A 21638-nucleotide genomic window follows, 5' to 3' on the forward strand; every position below is an offset into this window, starting at 1 on the left:
GCTCAGTTCAGAAGCCTGCATCTCTGATGGTATGGGGTTGCATTAGTGCGTGTGGCATGGGCAGCTTACACATCTGGAAAGACACCAATGCTGAAAGGTATATCCAGGTTCTAGAGCAACATATGCTCCCATCCAGATGACGTCTCTTTCAGGGAAGACCTTGCATTTTCCAACATGACAATGCCAAACCACATACTGCATCAATTACAGCATCATGGCTGCGTAGAAGGAGGGTCCGGGTACTGAACTGGCCAGCCTGCAGTCCAGATCTTTCACCCATAGAAAACATTTGGCGCATCATAAAACAGAAGATACGACAAAAAAAGACTTAAGACAGTTGAGCAACTAGAATCCTACATTAGACAAGAATGGGTTAACATTCCTATCCCTAAACTTGAGCAACTTGTCTCCTCAGTCCCCAGACGTTTACAGACTGTTGTAAAGAGAAACGAGGATGTCTCACAGTGGTAAACATGGCCTTGTCCCAACTTTGAGATGTGTTGTCATGAAATTTATAAAAAAATAATAATAATAATAATAACCTAATTTTTCTCTTTAAATGATATATTTTCTCAGTTTAAACATTTGATATATGTCATCTATGTTCTATTCTGAAACTTCCACATCATTGCATTCCGTTTTTATTTACAATTTGTACTTTGTCCCAACTTTTTTGGAATCGGGGTTGTACCTACATGACACAGAAAAACTAGTTCATGCTTTTGTGACCTCCAGGTTGGATTATTGTAATGCCTTACTGTCTGAATGTTCCAATAAGTGCATAAACAAGCTCTAATTAGTTCAAAATGCAGCAGCAAGAGTCCTTACTAGAACTAGAAAATATGACCATAATCACCCCGTCTTATCCACATTGCACTGGCTCCCAATCAAATTTCGTATTGTTTATAAAATACTACTATTGACTTTTAAAGCACTGAATGGTCTCGTGCCACAGTACCTGAGCAAATTTCTGGTCCTTTATGACCCGTCACACCTACTTGGATCAAAAGATGCAGGCTATCTGCTGGTACCTCGTATAGTGAAGGCTACATCAAGGGACAGAGCCTTTTCTTACAAAGCCCCAGAGTTATGGAACAGCCTTCCAAGTAGTGTTTGGGAATCAGGCACAGTCTCAGCATTTAAGTCTAGGCTGAAAACATCACTGTTTCATCAAGCCTTTTGTTAATAGTGTTTATGAGGTAAAGGAGTAGATCTGGAGGGTCCTCAGACATAGTGCATTTGGGTAAACTGGGATGTATGGATGCTGTCAGACCCCCACGCACTTGCTCACTTAAGTTTGTTGATGGTGTAGTGGCTGGCTGTCCTCATGTCTGTTACACCTTCTGGCTCTCCCCTTTTAGTTATGCCGTCATAGTTAGCGTTGCCAGAGTCCCTGCTTGCACTCAGAGCAAAATGGATACTGTTCCTACTCATCAGGTGACATTGGGCATACCTAACAACCTGTGTTTTCCCTCTCTTTTTCTCCCCTCCCCACTCTGTCCCTCTGAGTTACATGTCAATCCTGAGATAGAGATGCTGACCTCTTCTGCTCTTTGGACCTGCCTGATCCATCCTGATGCCCTATGTCTGGCTGGAGTTCCATCACATCGCTGCTGTGGAGGATGGCCCCATATGGACAGTTGAAAGATCACACTTGGAAGATGCTCTGGATACTTCCAGTCATGCTTTTTTGGCTGATGACTACAGTTGACTTGCTAACTTTAGGACTGCAGTTGTCATGAACAGTTTTGCACTCAAGTTCCTATCAATGAAACAGATTTCATGTTGAAACTTAAAAATGTTATAATCATGTTGTCTGTTATCACATAAATGAGGACGGGTTCCCTTGAGTCTGGTTCCTCTCGAGGTTTCTTCATGTCGTCTGAGGGAGTTTTTCCTTGCCACTGTCGCCACAGGCTTGCTCATGGGGGATAGATTCGGGATAAAATTAGCTCATGTTTCAAGTCATTAAAATTCTGTAAAGCTGCTTTGCGACAATGTCTATTGTTAAAAGCACTATACAAATAACCTTGACTTTAGACCTCACACAGTTGACTGATAATCAGTTTGATGGCAGGGTGTGGCTTGTTTCCTCATTATTTCATGACGAATTAAGAAGATAAAAGGTCTGGAGTTTATTCCAAGTGCTGAATTTGCATCTGGTAGCTGTTCAAGGGAACACTCAACATGCAGTCCAAAGAGGTGTTGATGCCAGTGATGGAGGCTATTATTAGGCTGGGTTATAAATAAATAAATAAATAAATAAATAAATTTGAAGGAGATAGCAAAACCAACAAATTAATTTGCTCCGGTGTGAAAATGAAGGAATGCACTGGCAGGCTCAGCAACACCAAAAGGCCTGAAAGACCATTGAAGACAACTAAAGTTGATCACAGAATTCATTCCTTGGTGAAGAAAACCCCCTTCACAACATCTAGTCAAGTCAAGAACACTCAAGGAGGTAGGTGCATCACTGTCAAAGTTTACAATCAAGAGACGCCTTCATGAATATAAGTACAGTGAGTTTCTCTCTCAAGATGCCAATCACTGGGAACAGTCAAGAATAAAAACATCCAAAAAAAAAAAAAAAGTCCAGTTCTGGAACAAGATTCTTTGGACAGATGAAACCAAGATTAACTTGTACCAGAATAATAGAAAGAGAAGAGTATGGAGAAGGAAAGGAAGGGCTGGGCTCATGATCCAAAGCATACAATGTTATCTGTCAAACATAGCCATCATTACATGGGCATGTATGACTACCAATGGAACTGGGTCACTGCTATTTATTGATGTGACTGCAGTAGAAGTAGCAGGATGAACTTTGAAGTGTATAGAGCAATACTTTCTGCTCAGATTCAGTCAAATTCTGCAAAACTGATAAGATAATTCATAGTACAGATGGATGACCCAAAACAGTGTCAATGTAATCCAAGAGCTTCTTAAAGCAAAGAATGTTCTTAAATGACCAAGTCAGTCAACCCAGTTGAGCATGTTTTTCACTTACTGAAGACAAAATTGAAGGCAGAATGAACAATAAACAAGCAGCAACTGAAGGTGGCTGAAGTAAAAGGCCTGGTAAAACATCTCAACTCAGCATTTAATGATGTCCATGGGTTCCAGACTTCAGACAGGTCATTGACTGCAAAGGATTTGCATCCGAGTACTATGTTAGTTTGTCTAATTACTTTCAAGCCTGTGAAAATGGAGGGACTAGGTAAAACAATGACTAATTCCTTAACACTTAATGCAATATTTTTGTTAAACCCCTTGAATTAAAGCTGAAATCCAACAATTCAATCACAACTGGTTTGATAATACGCAGATAACTAATCTTCCACAAACAGGTGCACCATGCAAGATTTTGCAACACACTCAGACTAATTATAAGGAAGGACAAAGAGAAACCAGTAGTCAAAGTGTTTCAGAACAACCTGGGGGGGAAAAAAAAAAAAACCAGGACCAACAGTTACACAAAGAACAATAATAAACCTACATCTCACACAAAACTGCTTTAAAAAAAAAAAAAAAAGTACATCGAAAAGCATTTAGACAACTCTCTTGGAAAAAATATACGCATGAGGAAATTTAATTTCCTCAACAGTATGCGGTCCTTTGGCTCATACTGCATGTAGCTCAAATTTCACTCCCTGTAAAACACAAACAAAAACACACAAAAAACACTTACTTGGGTCCTGCAGACATAACCGGACAACTGTCCTCAGAGCAAAAGTCTGTGATAGTCCCATAAAGCATGTTGATCTGGTTAAAGAAGTCCACCGCTGCAAAACAAATGTGTGGTATAAATTAATGGTGGTCATATGCAATTTTCACAGTACAGGTTTGAAGGGGAACGATGCCCATTTTTTTTGCCTGAATAGTACACAGTTCAGATATTTTTAATAAGCTGTGTGAATTGCTGATTTAAATGCTTGGCTCACCATTACACTGACAGTATGGGTGTCATGCTCTCTTGACTTTTGGTTTATTTGCATAAAACTTCTGGACAATGACAATCCTCATACGTCTTTGTTCCTCTGTTGTGTTCCTGTCAAATTTGTATAACTGCGAGTGTGGTTTTGCTTCAGGTCATACATTGCGTCACATTCAATTGTGGTCAGACATTTAAATACACAAACGAATGTCATCATGGACATGAATGTCATGGCAATATTAGGCTTTCAATGGTTTCTTTGAACTGTTCTTTTTCTGTGAAAGTGTGATTGTACAACATACATATTTAATAGAAAAAAAAACAAGCATTTGGAGCACAAACTTTCACTTATTTTGGGGTTTCTGAAATCAACACAAGGTCAAAATTATACATACAGGGTCAAAAACATACATATAACACACCTAATATTTGGTAAAATGTCCCTTAGCAAGTTTTACCTTGACCAAACACTTTTCGTAGCCATGAACAATCTTCTTGCAGAATTATGGTGGAATATTTTGACCACTCTTATTGACCGTATTGGAAGAGTCCAACTAAATTAGTGTTTCCTGGCACAGACTTGACGTTCCTGGTATACTCCATATGTTTTCAGTAATGTTGAGATCAGGACTTGTTTTAAAGGTGCCTTAGAATGGAAATCTGTATTTACCTTGGCACAGTTGAAAAAGGAGTGCGGTACATGGAACTGACCTACCGAGAGCCTCAAACACCATTGTCTCTTACTTAAATGCGACTCCTGCAAAAGAGGCATGGTAAAATGGGCCATTGTCAAAATCTTGGAGTGTTTTGTAACCGTTAAGACTCAAAAATATTCACGCCCCAACCGTTGCATATATCAGCTCACGTTCGAGTCCAGGGTATTCTGCTTCTCATGCCAATGCCAGTGTCTGTCTCGCCAGTAGCTCTGTCCTAAGTTGCCTTTGGGATCAATAAAGTATCCATCAATCACCTGCACAGCCAAAATTAACAGTTCTGCAGGTACTGTAAAGAACAAAATGACAATCAACGAAGAAATCTCCAGCCATCTTCCCTTGTCAAAGCGATACTAAGATGGAGAGATTGTCAGAGACATGGCGCCACACTCGTGGACTTTGGAGATGTGGCTTTTGATCTACATCTCACGGGCTTTAACACTGCAAAATAATCTTCCGGACTTTGCATGTATACCTGTAGAAATTCTCAGAAGCAGCTCACCAAGGGAATCTTCAGCCATCTTGTATCAAAGCGATGCCGAGGTGAAGCGCTTGCAAGGGCAGTGCACTCACTCAAATTTGGAGATATGGCTTTCAACCAGCATCCCCCAATATACTTGTCTCCAACTTCTGCTCACTGGGCAACAAAATGTACAAATTGAAACTGCTGGTAAGAATGAGAAAGTACTCTTCAACTACATATGCTTTCTGCATTAAAAAAAAATCAAGTTTTCAAAATCAAGTTTATTTGTATAGCGCTTTTAACAATAAACATTGTCGCAAAGCAGCTTTACAGAATTTGAACGACTTAAAACATGAGCTAATTTTATCCCTAATCTATCCCCAATGAGCAAGCTTGTGGCGACAGTGGCAAGGAAAAACTCCCTCAGACGACATGAGGAAGAAACCTCGAGAGGAACCAGACTCAAAAGGGAACCCATCCTCATTTGGGCAACAACAGACAGCCTGACTATAATATTAACAGTTTTAACAGGTATAACCCTCAACTGTCCTCATGGGGCCGTCCTTCACAGGAGCGGTGCGATAAAACTCCGACCAGACACAGGGCACCAGGATGGACCAAGCAGGTCCGAGGGGCAGAAGAGGCCAGCATCTCAATCCCAGGATCAACATGTAACTCAGAGGGACAGATTGGGGGGGGGGGGGGGGGGGGGGAGGAGACACGTTGTTAGGTATGCCCTAAAAATGACAAGTATTAAATCTGTGTGGTAGGCTCGCAGAGACAAGAGTCTTTACATCAGGCATAACACACAACAATGGCATGCTAATATGGTAAAATACATCATGACCTGCTCTGGCTGGATGAGGATCGTCATCGTCCAGAAGTTTTATGCAAATAAACCAAAAGTCAAGAGAGCACGACACCCATACTGTCAGTGTAATGGTGAGCCAAGCATTTAAATCAGCAATTCACACAGCTTATTAAAAATATCTGAACTGTGTACTAGCATCAGTGAGATTTGGTTAAATGAAACTACTCCTGACACCACGATAGAGCTACCTGGTTTTTCACTGCACAGAGCAGGCCGCAACCCCAGTGTCAGTCAGAAAATCAAAGGCAGAAGTAAGTAGCTAGCCATACTGTGTAATTTTATCCACTTTTTGACAGATGAAACCAGATCATCTTAAATTGAAAAAAGTTTCACAGTTAACTAACACCTTTAATTTACTGTGGTGTTGAGATCAAAAGTACGTAGCTAGTACTGTATGGGTAACATTATCTACTCAAGTTCCAAGCTCAAACTACACACCAGTATGAAGACCTACAGTAGCTTATGTACATGGAGGACTGTTAAATTTTCCTGCCCGAGTCCCATTCAAAGAAATAAAGGGTATGCACGTGACATCACTGTATGCGGAGGTCACTGCAGTTATGCCCACTGAGCAGCACAAAGATTACTTGCAGCATCAGAGTTTAGCTCAAATGCCACGAAAATATCTAAAATGGGAAACAGCTGCTGTGCAATTGACTGTATAAACAGATTCAACAGGAAATCTAAGTTATATTTTCATAGACTGCCGTAAGCTACAGAAAGGAGAATGAAAAGGATCACTGCAATTCGTAGAAACAACTGGACTCCAGCTTTGTGGAACAGACAGACAGACAGACTATATTGATATCAATGTCCATGCACCACGGTCTCTTTGGAAGAGTGTAAAGACTGGGGTTGAATTCAACCGCCTTTAAGCTAAGCAAGTAATTGTCTTTTTTACTCCTGGCTTCCCATTTTCCTCTACTAAAGCCAGCCATGTTGCAGTATGTTTTGCTTCTCAGTCTGGCTGGGGGGGGAATGTTCCAGCAGGAAAGTTACATCAATGCATACCCACTATGTCTGTGTTCTCATATTCAAGAGCGCTTTGTCGTCAAACGTCCATATACAAGTATACAGTGCATTGAAATACTGTTGTTTCTCTCAGGCTCCCAATTTATAGAGAAAATAGAAGATTTCAAAATAAGGTATATCAATAATTACCCATCAAAACATTTCGCTATCCAAGTACAATAAACATAACTAGTGAAAGACAGGTGCAAGGTGGTAATTGCGCATGTGCGCGCAAATGTTCATTTTAGTGCAAAAATACAAGAGAATGCAGTTCCATTTGAAGAGATCAAGTTTTACCAGGACAGAAAGTTCAGACAGAAATTTCAAGTATGGCCAAGAAATGTAAAACTGATTAATCTTTGAAATATGCTGATTAATTAAAAAAAAAAATCAGGCAAATGAGTCCAGTGTTTATATTTTTACGTCTTGGATATTGCTCTTTTCAGAAAAATGGGCCTGTATAATAATTGTTGACCATTAGTAAGGAACTAAAAAAAGTGCCAATTCTGGGAATAAAAGTGTGCATTTTTGTTATTGACAAATTTGACAAAATTTTCTATGCTACATTGGCTTTCCCTGCAGAATACAGGCGTTTCAATTTTTTTTTTTTACTTTAGTCCATAATTAATGAGGCTAATTAGCATAATATCTAATTTACATACAGTTTATAAGGATAAAGGATAATTGATAGGTTTTCTTTTTATTGTGTTGCTTAACTAATATCTGGAAGTTTCTTTGGGCCATGAACATCTTGAAAGTGTCTCAACCAGCTAATTTGCATAAATCATAATTATCATATACAGGATAAATTTGCATACATGTATGTCAGTAAGTTCAGCTGAAAATGCTTTCAGTAGCCAAACCATGCTTCTTGCAGGTCATTTAAAATGTGGATATAAACACCATGAAGGAAATATGCATGTTAGCATATTTTAACCTCATCTGCATATAACTTATGATTCTGAAACAAGGGGTGCTGGTGTTCAGGTATTTTGCTGTTTCTTTTCCTCAGCTTAAATAATCAAAATGAAAGCACCACATTGGCCATAAGAGATCAATCAATCAATCTCTCTCGCTACATTAGCTTTTTTTTTTAAATTCAGATCACACAAATTACCTGGAAAATTTTAGACAAATTCACAAGACTTGTTAACAGTTCAACTGTATGGTTTGAGTATTTAACAAGCTGTTAGTGTGTGTGTGTGTGTGTGTGTGTGAGAGAGAGAGTGATAAGTTTGAAAACTGCACACGCAGATCTTCCTAGCCAATGAGGAACCAGTGTTTTGAGGGAAGTCCTTGAGCTGTTCTTGGGTTTCAGTCACCTGACTTTTCTTAGCAATTTAATTTCCAGTAAAACTGCTGGTAGTTAAGCAAACCAAAATAGCTGCCATAGTGCAAACAACTAGCGATAACTTAAGGCCAATTTATGCTGACAACCCAGTCCTCGCAGATAGCGTCGCAGACAGTGTCTGTGTAGCCCCCCCACCTTTGCAGACGCTCTGCGCGCACCTCTCAAAAATTGTGACCACCGCAGAAGCCTCGCAGACAGCGTTGCAGACAAGAGGGCTCTGATTGGTCCACTCTACATCCGCTGTACACGCACTTCCGCTTCCCTACTTTCCCGGTTTGGTTTGTTTTCACGACCGCCATTTTTAAAAACACGAGCGAAGATGGAGCAGCACGAAGAGCGGTTGATCGAGGAAGTACGTACATCTATACGACTCCAGTTCTAGTCATTATAAGTAACTGGAGGATAAACACTCCACTAACCACACCCACCAACTACTCCTAGCGATTTCGCGACTTTGCGCCCCCTTGCGTTGTGGCAGTGAATAACATCGCGCACGCCTATTACTCCCCCTCAACGATAAATTACAAATGTGTGCGAAAAGCTATCTGCGAAAGCCTTGTCGCAAGAGCATGCAGAGGCCTTTAGAGTATACTCATAATCTAGAAGCCACTGCTCGCTTTAGATATATTCAGAAGATTGCTAGGTGCAATGCAATTGAGCACTTGCATGTGACGTCACATCCGCTCCAGATTGTAGACAAACGCCATCTTGGCGGACAAGCTCCATATTTCCGCCACTGACTTTCTTTTTTTTTTTTGCCGAAATATTCAAAAAATTACCGTGCCACAATGCCGGATACTTGCATGGCATATAAATGCCACAACAGGAGAGGTCAGAAAACAGGAAGAAAGTTTCATAGGCTGCCACGGGACCCTGACAGGCGCACAAAATGGATTGCTGCTATCGGCCGGGCTGATCCAAACAACAAGAACAAGGCATGGGTACCGACTGGAAGGAACGATCACTGGCGCCTGTGCAGTGACCATTTCATCTCAGGTTCGTCATGTATTTATTTCAGTATATCCATGTGGTTATTTGCAGCATAAGTTTATGACTTGCTCTAATAAAAAAAAAATCCGGGAAGTGGGAGCCTGAGAAAAGAGGGTTGGGGCGGGGGGTGGATTGGGTCTTTAGCGGTGTGGTACGAAAAAAAAAAAAAAACAGTAAAGAACTTATAAGAATTTACCACTGTCTTAGTAGTAAATCCTTATAAATATAAGGATCAATCCTTATAAGGACTTTTATAAATAAATATATATGCCCACACATCTTTAATTCTAAGAATTATGATTTATCGGTATTGTTAATTAAGGTAAAAACTAAGGAAATTAAACTGGACAAATACGTTTTTATTTCATTAAGCAGGTTTACCATATATACAGTAATAGTGATGGACTACTGATACTTGATCTAACTGATAATATAAAATATTCAACCATAATCAGCTGGTCAGTGCTATGCTAGATACTACTGATATATCTAGCATCAGTTAAGTGACTTACCCGGCCAATGACGATAGTTTTTTTCTTGTTTACAAGATGCCACATCTTAGGGGGGCTGACAAATCCTGAATTTCTGTAGAGATAACTCTCCAGAGATTTATAAGCATGCAGTGCTTCACCACTGAACAGCAAAGGAAAGTTGATTAGGTAATTATACACGTCTGGGTATTCCACCTCCGGCAGTTCAAGCTCCACTGACACGGTCGTGAAAACTCCGTCCGGTAAGCCATAAGGGTCACAAATCTGTAGACCGTTTATTTTAGACATATATCTAATTATCTGTTCATTAGAAAAATGAGCCGTGTAGTCCGTCGGTTGAAAGTGATCCATTCTGTACACGAGTGCAGCTGTGTTGTTGCCCGACAAGATGGCGTCTGTGTACTTTCCGGTCACGTGACTGCAAGATCTCTATAGACCACTACAGTCTGGGAAAGAAGGATGCGTCATACGATCTCAAAAACTACCCTTCACCTCAAACTATCTGGTGTTGCAGACGTTCTTCTACACCGCAAAACAGATGAAAGCATGGAAGAGTAGGGAGGCTTACAACTTTTTTGTATGTGGCTGGGTAAAGGACCTCTGTATCAAGTTGCTGCTGAATGAATCTTGTATTGTTTTTGACCATGTTTTTTTTAAGCCATTCGTTTGCATCTTTACAACAAAACACTGCAAGTTGAAGTGTAAAACAGTTTGCTTGATTCTCACTTGTGTTTGCCCTTACTAAAAAAAAGTAGTGAGGAGTAAACAAAGAAACAGCTGGGGACTTTAGCACTTTGTGACTAAAAAAAATGTACCGTAAAATAACGACACATGGCAAGAAAAGTACTTGGGAAAACACTAACGACATAGCTGAGAGGGATATACAAACCTTTCACAAAGTGATCACTGCAAACTCGAGCATGCTTTGACTTGGCTCCCTTCGATTTCAGTGAGGGGTTCAAAAGCCACCTTTCTCAACGTCTTTTTGTGAAATCCTGTGTTCGTTCGCCCTTTATTAGTTCATGGGGAACCCTGAAGAAACATCAGTGGCACGGTTTGATCGATTCAAACAACCTAAAACAATGCAAGTATAAGGCATTTTTCATGTGAGCAATGCACCTTCTTCATACAAACGCTTTGTCAGCTGAGCTTTGGTAGACCGCCAGCTCAAGTTTTGAATAACTAATGAGGCGGATGGGACATCACGTGAAACCCAAGAATCAAAACAAAAGCATGCTCCAGACAGTGTTATGGGTGCACCTGTCTGGAACACAAGTAGGCTAAACATACCTATATTTAAACCGGAGATTAAGATATGTGCATCAATTTATGAATGGAGCATATTTAGATATGGGAAATTAATATTATCAAAACAGATTATGAGCAGCATCAAAAAAAAAAAGTATGAGACAATTCCACAAAATTAAAAAAAAAAAAAAAACCTGGTGCATTCATTGATAATGTAACCACCATATTGACCGCTGTCTGAACTCACTAACCAGGATATTACTACAAGACAAGAGCAAAGTGAGCATTGTGCATGTGTGTGCAAATGGATCAGAAATTAATGAGAAAACTGTAGTTTCATTTTGAACTGTCAGTTCTTTGGAGGGGCAGCACGGTGGTGTAGTGGTTAGCGCTGTCGCCTCACAGCAAGAAGGTCCTGGGTTCGAGCCCCAGGGCCGGCAAGGGCCTTTCTGTGCGGAGTTTGCATGTTCTCCCCGTGTCCGCGTGGGTTTCCTCCGGGTGCTCCGGTTTCCCCCACAGTCCAAAGACATGCAGGTTAGGTTAACTGGTGACTCTAAATTGACCGTAGGTGTGAATGTGAGTGTGAATGGTTGTCTGTGTCTATGTGTCAGCCCTGTGATGACCTGGCGACTTGTCCAGGGTGTACCCCGCCTTTCGCCCGTAGTCAGCTGGGATAGGCTCCAGCTTGCCTGCGACCCTGTAGAAGGATAAAGCGGCTAGAGATAATGAGATGAGATGAGTTCTTTGGAGGTAACAGTGACTTGAGGACTCTGACTGCCTGGGGGAAGAAGCTGTTGCATAGCTGTTCGTATTAGGGGTCGACCGATAATCGGCCTGGCCGATATATCGGGCCGATATTCTGCCTTTTTAGGGTTATCGGTATCGGCCGTAATTTCCACCGATATGCCGATAACATGCCTTTTTGCAGCCATTTCGTTCCTAACGCGACTGTCACTGCACGTCCTTTCCTGCACTCGCTTCTTTGAGTTCAAGAACACGGTCCCGCCCACCACAACATCTGATTTGTTGTGAACTGTTTCAAGGCGGCCGTACGGGCAGAAGCAGATCCCACTTCAAGGTAAGGACACGCTGCTTTTGCCGCAATAAGTCACAAACACACAAGTTGCAAAAGCACATTATTATATGTTTACATTGTTCATCTACTACTCGTTAAAATTGTCCATTTGCATCTGTGTAGCCAGGCAAACTTAGCTTACGGAAGGAAGCACTTGAATTAGCCTACAACCAACTAGTCTCGCTGAAACTACATGTAAATGTTGTCCAGAGTAAGCAGTCCCCAGCATAACGTAAGCTGCAGTCATTTTTAAATCTCCGTCTGGAAACGTTGTGAATGTGTCAGTAGTTCTAGAATGACAGCCATACAGAGAGGTGGTCAAGGGAAGACGAAATAAAACGTAGTGTTTGTGTTCTGTAGGCTAGCGCAAGCCTACTGGCTATTTGTTATGGTGATGAGTAAACTTCATGACGTGACTCGTGCTCAAAAAGCGCATTGCACTTGTATATGTTAGGTAACTTTATAAAGCGCTATTTGAACATTTAAACAAGCCAGGTGTGATATGGTGCTAGCAGGCTATGTAATTACCGTAGGAAGTTTGTCAGAACGCTTGTTGTGGGCTTAGTAATTGTGTCGTGGATGCACACTTGCTTGGATAAACTGTAATGAACGAAATACATCAATTAAACTCTTGACTTAAATGTTCTTATGCTACTTCATATTGCGCTGTAATGTATTCCACTATTATTTATAATTCTTGCGCAAGTGATTCTCCTCGCTAGCGCTTCCGATTCGGAAAGTGATATACTCTTAAAGGAGCAGAGCCGTAATGGTTACTTTTTAAGTTGTTACATAATAGGGAGTGATAGCCTACTTTATGTTTGATTTTACTTTTTAAAAAATGCTGCAGGCAGTTCCCTACACTTGATTTGTTATTTAAAAACTACTTGAAGTTGGTAAGTCTTACTTAGTTCTTAGTGTAAAAGAATCCAGCGTGTATTTTCACTTATTTTCCACTGAAAATGGTGAGCTGTAATATAGTAGGGAGTGATTTATTTTTTTATTGGTGAATATTTTATTATTTTATTTCTCATTTTATTCTAACTAATGTTTGACTTTATTGTACAAATGCTGCTGGCATCTCCCTGCACAAAATTTCATGTTCAATTTTACAATTAAACATACATTTCATGGATATGAAGGTCTGTCAGTGTGTGCTATGTTTAATTTCATGTGAATTATAATGTTTACATTTATCGGTTGCACATATCGGTTATCGGCATCCCAATTCTATAATAATCGATATCGGTATCGGCCCTGAAAAAACAATCAGTCGATCCCTAGTTCGGATGCTACAGTACCTTTTGCCAGATGGCAGGAAGGAGAACAGTGCATGTGACACCATGATTGAGACCCAGTGTGGCTGCTGCGACCTGGCACGCCGCCATCTTGGATCTTTTTAGACATGAATCTACAGTCATGTTGGCACCAGACATCATTTCTTTGTACAATGCACCAGTTCCACTGGCTGTAAAATAGTCCCAGAGCATGATGCTACCACCACCAAACTTAACCGTTAGTACAGTGGTCCTCTGTACCTCTGGTCATTATGGACAAACAACTCAATCTTTGTTTCTTCTGACCATAAAACTTTCCTCCATAAGGCTTCTTCTTTGTCTGTGTGGTCAGCTGCAAACTTTAGTCGAGCTTGGTGTCAATTTTGGAGCAGGGGCTTCTTTCTTGGATGGCAGCTTCTTAGACCATGGCGATATAAAACTAACTTGACTATAGACAGCGTTCCAGCAGGCTCCAGTTCATAAAAGGCCTGTGCCTTCGTGGTTTCTAGGTTGTTCCTGGCCATTTAAACCAATTTGCTCTTTGAGGGTGACAGTTTGAGTCTTCTTCCAGCAAAGTGGCTAGACCTCACAATAACTTACACATATTTGTTTGAACTGATAAACTTGGAATCAGCAGCTCTTTTGATTTGACCCTGTTTTAATTTCAGAAAACCCAAAATAAATTAAAACGTACACCAAATTCTTGTTTTTTTTCTATTAAAGATACATGTTTTACAATCAATCATTCTTCCACAGAAATAGAACAGTTAAAAGAAAAATCACTGAAAGCGCAATATTGCCATGACATTCATGTCTGTGTATGTAAACTGCTGACCACAGCTGTAAGAGTATGTGCATATACACAGCACAGCTGAACACATGACTCTCAAAACAGAAGAACATCTAGAACTCATGCACAACACTAGCATTAAACACCACCAAAACAGCAAACAAAGCAACGAAAAAAAATTTGAATCCATTAACACCAAATCTGTAAACGCAATGAAACAATAAGAATGAAATTATGTTCCCCAATAAGAAAAAGTTAAGGTTTATAATATCACTCTTCTTAGAACAGCACCAGGTACAACATGACATTATGACACTGAAAGTAACACTTGTGGTAACTACAAATAGAGCTGGGCGATATGGCTCAAAAAAAAAAAGGCATGTCTCGATATGCCTTCCAGAATATAGTAGTAATGTAGTAATATACATAGAGGATATTACATGGTGGCACTGTGATCACTTGTGAAATATGTCCACCATTTGAAGATAAATTTCATATCTTCGTGCCACTATATAAAATCCTTTTTATTATGTAGACACATCCACACAAAAAATATGCAAATTAATCAAAAGAATTTTCAAGTTAGCGGGAAAACGTTGGAAGTGGCATCATCGATATCCTTGTGAGTGAAGATATTGGAAAATATGTTACTCAGGTCTGGGATGCATTTTGTATGAAAAATACAAAGTTTTTCAACATGAGAAGATAAACATATCTTCTTTTTATATCATACACACAAACTACCCAAGTTAATTAAAACCATTCATTGAGATCCTCATGAGTGAAGATATTGGAAATTATTATTGCTGGGTTTCACATGACGTGACATCTGCCTCATTAGTTATTCAAAACTTTAGCTGGTGGTCTACCAAAGCTCAGCTGACAAAGCGTTTGTACGGAAAAGGTGCATTGCTCGCATGAAAAATGCCTTACGCTTTTGTTTTAGGTTGTTCGAATTAATCAAACTGTGAAACTTTTAAGTTTCTTCAGGGTTCCCCATAAACTAATAAAAAAGGGTGAACAGAGACAGAAACAGAGACAGAACAGGGATTACACACACACACTAGTCTGGTTTCTTGCCGAGTTAACTCGTGCCGACTCTCGCTAGTCTACTATCATCACAAAATCTCTTTTCCAATAGTGACCTGGCCAAGAGGTTGCGCGGGAGCGAGGCTGCGCGAGAGCGGGCCGAGAGGTTGCGCGGGAGCGAGGCTGCGCGAGAGCGGGCCGAGAGGTTGCGCGGGAGCGAGGCTGCGCGAGAGCGGGCCGAGAGGTTGCGCGGGAGCGAGGCTGCGCGAGAGCGGGCCGAGAGGTTGCGCGGGAGCGAGGCTGCGCGAGAGCGGGCCGAGAGGTTGCGCGGGAGCGAGGTTGCGCAGGAACGGGCCGCGTAATAACAAACGCAATGCCCCCGAAGAAAGCTCCTACGGTCGAGGAGATTGATGATATTAAAAAATCCCTCGACTTTCTGGGGGAAGAAATCTCTGCTGTCAGGGTGCAGCAGAAGACCATCCTGGACCTGGTAGAAGAGGTCAAAGCTCTGAGGCTGCAGAATTCAGAGAAGGCAAAGAGGATCGCCATTCTCGAGAACAGAGTGGAGGAGCTGGAGCAGTACACCCGGATGAATGACATCATTGTGACCGGACTGCAAATTCAACCCCGCTCATATGCTGGAGCAGTGGCGAGAAGAGACGGAGAGGAACTGAATGAGGAGGATGCTACCTCTGTGGAGAAACAGGTGTTAGCATTCCTGCACTCCAAGGGGATTGAGGTAAAAAGCAATAACATTGAAGCATGTCACCCTCTCCCACGGAGAAGCAACACAGGCAAACCAGCTGTAATAATGAGATTTGTCAACAGAAAGCATAAGATGCAATTGTTAAAACAAGGGAAGAAACTGAAAGGCTCAGATGTGTTTTTAAATGAGCACTTAACAAAAAAAAATGCAGATATTGCAAAAAAGGCGAGACTACTAAGGAAACAGGGGAAAATCCAAAACACTTGGACACAAAACTGCAAGATTTTCATCAAGCTGAAGGGATCTCCAGAAGAGGCCAAGATCTTGGTCATCCGAGATATTGGGGAACTGGACAAATTCTGAGGGAGCCAAATAAAGCAATTTACAATCATGACACAAGGACTGGACACTGGACACTGGACACAAGAACTGGACACTTTCCATTATACTGAGCACAAAATACAAGATATGGAAAATAATATTGATCCGGAAAATAATCTTTTCAGCAACATCAATATCAGCTGCCGGTATTACACTGAATATCAATACAATGCAAAGATCAGAGACGGAAATAAGATATCAATTATTCATTTCAATATCAGAAGTCTGTATGCCAATTTCCATAAAATGAAGGAATATCTCAGTCAGTTCAATACTCCATTCAATATAATAGCCATATCAGAAACTTGGATCAACGATGAGATGGGAGTAGATTTTGAGCTGAACGGGTATGAATTAAATTATATCAATAGAAAGAACAAAAGAGGAGGGGGAGTGGCAATATATGTTGATAATAGTTTGGAATATAAAATTAATAATAAAATGACGGTAGCTGTTGATGATTGGATGGAGTGTATTACAATAGAAATATGCTGTGAAAAAATGAAAAATATAATGGTGAGCTGTATATACAGATCTCCTGGATCAAGCATAGAAGTTTTTATAGATTGGATGGAAAGTATGTTTATAAAATCAACTCAGAAGGTCAGGTACATCTGTGGTGATTTTAACATCGACCTCTTAAATCATAAGAAACATAAAATGACAGAAGAGTTCATTAATTCAATGTTCAGTATGGGACTGTACCCAACTATTACCAGACCAAGCAGGATCACTTCTCACAGCACCACTTTAATAGATAATATATTTACTAATATCCTGGAAAATAATATAGAGAGCGGTCTACTATTAACAGACATCAGTGACCACCTACCTATTTTTAATGTATATTACTGTAATTATAGCAAGAAAAAGGATAATAAAAATTATAAATATATAAGAATGAAAACTGAAGAAACCATGATTGCACTAAAAAATGACTTAATAATACAGGACTGGAATGTAGTTTATAAAGAAAAAGATGTTGATAAAGCATATGAGGAATTTTTAATAATATTCAATGAACTATATAATAAAAATTGTCCTATAAAGAAATACAGTAATATACATAAATATACAAATAGTCCGTGGGTCACCAAGGGGCTACAAAATGCCTGCAAAAAGAAAAATATATTATACAGACAATTCTTAAAGCATCGAACTATAGAGGCAGAGGAAAAATATAAAAAATATAAAAATAAATTAACTAATATTATGAGGATATGTAAGAAAGACTATTATAATAAATTAGTGGAGAAAAATAATAATATTAAAGGTATATGGACTGTATTGAATGGTATTGTGAGAAATGGATCCAAAACTACAAATTACCCAGAGTACTACACTGTAAATGATAAGACCATAAATAATATGGAGGATGTGGTGAATGGTTTTAATCAATTCTTTGTAAATGTGGGACCAGATTTAGCGGCAAAAATAAAGGAACCCGAAACAACACAATGTGGGGACATAGAAGATATGGGGGACAGAAATCCAAGTACAATTTTTCTAACTGCAACTGATGAGGAAGAAATTATCCAAATTGTAAGAAAATGTAAAAACAAAACTTCTGCAGACTGGAATGATATAGACATGTTAACAGTAAAGACAGTTATTGAGGGAATTGTGAAACCACTCACCCACATCTGCAATTTATCTTTTCAATCAGGTACATTTCCAGACAAAATGAAAATTGCAAAAGTGATACCATTGTTTAAAACCGGAGATAGACGCCATTTCACAAACTACAGGCCTGTTTCTTTACTCCCCCAATTCTCCAAAATACTCGAAAAACTTTTTTCAGATAGACTGGACAAATTCATTGAAAAACACAACCTCCTTACAGACAGTCAATATGGATTCAGAACGGACAGATCAACATCGATGGCACTAATGGAACTAATAGAGGAAATCACAAAATGTATAGACAATAAAAAAATAGCAATTGGAGTATTTGTGGACCTAAAAAAAGCATTCGATACTATTGATCATAGTATATTATTAAGTAAACTAGAAAAGTGTGGTGTTAGGGGAGTTGGGTGGAGCTGGCTGTCGAGCTATCTAAGAAACAGGCAACAGTTTGTGCAGATAGGTGACCATAAATCTGATTTCATGAACATTACATGCGGGGTACCACAGGGGTCAATATTAGGTCCGAAATTATTCATAATATACATCAATGACATATGTACAATTTCGCAAGAATTGAAATTTGTTTTGTTTGCAGATGACACCAATATTTTTTGTTCTGGTGAGAATTTGCAGCAGACTTTAGAGATAATCACAACTGAAATAAATAAACTAAAACTATGGTTTGACAAAAATAAATTATCATTAAATCTAAGCAAAACAAAGATTATGTTGTTTGGGAGACATAAAATAGATTGTAATGTAGAATTGATAATAGACAATACTAAGATAGAAATGGTACAGGAAATTAAATTTCTTGGTGTGATTTTGGATCCTAAAGTCTGCTGGAAACCTCATGTAGGATACGTACGAGCAAAACTGGCAAAGTGCTCGGCAATTCTGTGGAAAACAAAATATATTCTTGATTGTAAATCTTTGCATACTCTATATTACTCATTATTTTTGCCATATCTGACTTATTGTGTAGAAGTCTGGGGAAACACCTACAAAACCACTCTGCAGCCGATATGTACAATACAGAAAAGAGCAATAAGGACAATAAACAAAACAGGATACAGAGATCACACAAACCCACTATTCATAAAATCACACATGTTGAAATTTATGGATCTGGTCAAATTCAGAACAGCACAAATAATGTACAAAGCAAGAAATAATCTATTGCCAAAAAATATACAAGGAATGTTCAGTGAGAGAGAGGGGGGATATAATCTAAGGGGAGACCTAAATTTTAAAAAACCAAAGGTTCGAACAAATATGAAAAGCATGTGCGTATCGAGCTGTGGGGTGACTTTATGGAACAGACTGGAGACAGAAATAAAACAAAGTGCAAATATAAATCTGTTTAAAAAAAGGTACAAAAAAATATTTTTAAACAAGTATATTGCAGAGGAAATATGTTAATGGAGGATGATGAGGGATAAATAGAATAGGGTTGATTGTTATATTAGAACTAGCTTAGTATATGGTATATATTTATTTATGGGGATAGATATCTTCATATTTACAGGGATAAGTATGTAGTAGATATTTTTTTTTTTTGTAATTATATATTTATATAGATAGTTATGTGTATATGTATATATATGTATATGGATATGGTATGTAGTATATATTTATTTTTGTAATTATATATTTATATGGATAATCATGAAGTGTATATGTGGTATATATTTTTATAAGTGTATTAATGTAGTTTGGATTTCGGGGTAGTTAAAAAGGGGTGGGAAATTAAAAAAAGTATTGTACTTCTTCCCACTCCTTTTTCGAACAATGTGCGGTGTATTGTAATGTATTAGCTCTTTATATTATTTTATTTATTCTTTTTTTGTCACTTTTTTCATTTTCTTTCTTTTGTATGTATAAATAGTTACATACATTTTTATACATGTTCGAAATAAATAAATTCATTCATTCATTCATTCAATTTCACAAAAAGACGTCGAGAAAGATGGCTTTTGAACCCCTCACTGAAATCGAAGGGAGCAGAGTCGAGGCATGCTCGAATTTGTAGTGATCACTTCGTGAAAGGTTTGTATATCCCTCTCAACTATGTCGTTAGTGTTTCCCTAAGTACTTTTCTTGCTATGTGTCATTATTTTACGGTACTTTTTTAGTCACGAAGCGCTAAAGTCCCCAGCTGTTTCTTTGTTTACTCCTCACTACTTTTTTTTAGTAAGAGCGAACACAAGTGAGAATCAAACGAACTGTTTGTTTACACTTCAACTTGCAGTGCTTTGTTGTAAAGATGCAAACGAAAAGCTTTAAAAAAAATAATAATAATAATAATAATAATATTACACTTACATGGGCAAAAACAATACAGGATTCATTCAGCAGCAACTTGATACCGAGGTCCTTTACCCAGCCACATACAAAAAAAAAAAAAAGTTGTAAGCCTCACTGAAAGCGCAATATTGCCATGACATTCATGTCTGTGTATGTAAACTGCTGACCACAGCTGTAAGAGTATGTGCATATACACAGCACAGCTGAACACATGGCTCTCAAAACAGAACAACATCTAGAACTCACGCTTCCACACGTTCATCTGTTTTGCGGTGTAGAAGAATGTCTGCAACACCAGAGAGTTTGAGATGTCGGGGAACTCAACTGAAGTGTAGTTTAAGATCGTATGACAAATCCTTCTTTCCCAAACTGTAGGGGTCGATTCCACTGCACATAGCAATCTTCTGAATATATCTAGAGCGAGCAGTGACTTCTACATTACAAGCATACTCAAATTATCGCTAGTTGTTTGCGCCACGGCAGCCGTTTTGGTTTGCTCGACCACCAGCCATTTCACTTCCGGTAAAACCGCTAAGAAAAGTCAGGTGGCTGAAACCCAGCAATACATACCGTACAGGACACTTTTTCCATGGAATAAAAACATGTATTCTATTCCCTTCTAGTGGGTTTCATTCATTTCATTTGATAGCATGCAATACTGTTAGCATATTGCTAACAATACATGTATTACACCACACTACCCAAAGGAGAATGAGCATTGAATATGGTTTACGATACTGCATGGTTGTCAAGACATGACATCCCACACCAGAGACGTAAAACATCCACACAAGTGAGTGACTAACAATTTATAAACAAGACCTCCAGGTTTGCTTTGTTAAATACGGAAGATATTGAGAGAATTTAGAAAGAGAAAGACGCGTTGAATACCCGAAAGGAATGTGTATGTTGTAGAATAAAATGTTGGCTGGCTTTTTTTGTGAAACATCAGATATATTCCATTCAGCTAGCATAATACTGAACTTGTCTTCGACTCGTTCAATATAATTCTAACTGAATGGAATACATTTGATATACCACTCACTCAATGGCAGCCTAACATTATTTAGACAATATTCTCAATGTCCCACAAGTAATTTGCACGAAAAATACGAGTGTTGTATTTCCCAGTAAAACATGTGTCTATATAATAAAGTACGATACAATGAAAATTTTAACAAATGTGAAATAAACATTTTTAATTGCAACACCAAAAAACAGCATACTGTATATCTAAATAGATATCCAATGGGTAGGTTGGAGGCAATCACAGTTGACACTGGACAGGAGGCAGGGTTACACCCTGGACAGGTTGCCAGTGTACCGTGGGGCTAACAAAGAGACTGACGGCCATTCATACCCACATTCACACTTA

The 21638-nt window shown here is 39.1% G+C and overlaps 1 protein-coding gene across 9 annotated transcripts in view; it reads right to left on the bottom strand.

Annotated features, from left to right (window-relative positions):
- mob1bb (MOB kinase activator 1Bb) overlaps positions 1–21638 on the bottom strand; it is a 93133-nt gene that overhangs the window by 32527 nt on the left and 38968 nt on the right. For all 9 annotated transcript variants that reach the window (XR_009655723.1, XM_060935764.1, XM_060935765.1 and 6 more), the window contains exon 3: positions 3686–3779. Coding sequence is in view for 8 of the 9 variants with exons in the window: in XM_060935764.1 (XP_060791747.1) it covers positions 3686–3779 (94 nt within the window). In the remaining variant the exon portion in view is untranslated. The remainder of the gene's footprint in view (positions 1–3685; positions 3780–21638) is intronic.

This window comes from Neoarius graeffei, chromosome 12, assembly GCF_027579695.1.
Source record: "Neoarius graeffei isolate fNeoGra1 chromosome 12, fNeoGra1.pri, whole genome shotgun sequence".
NCBI lineage: Eukaryota > Metazoa > Chordata > Actinopteri > Siluriformes > Ariidae > Neoarius > Neoarius graeffei.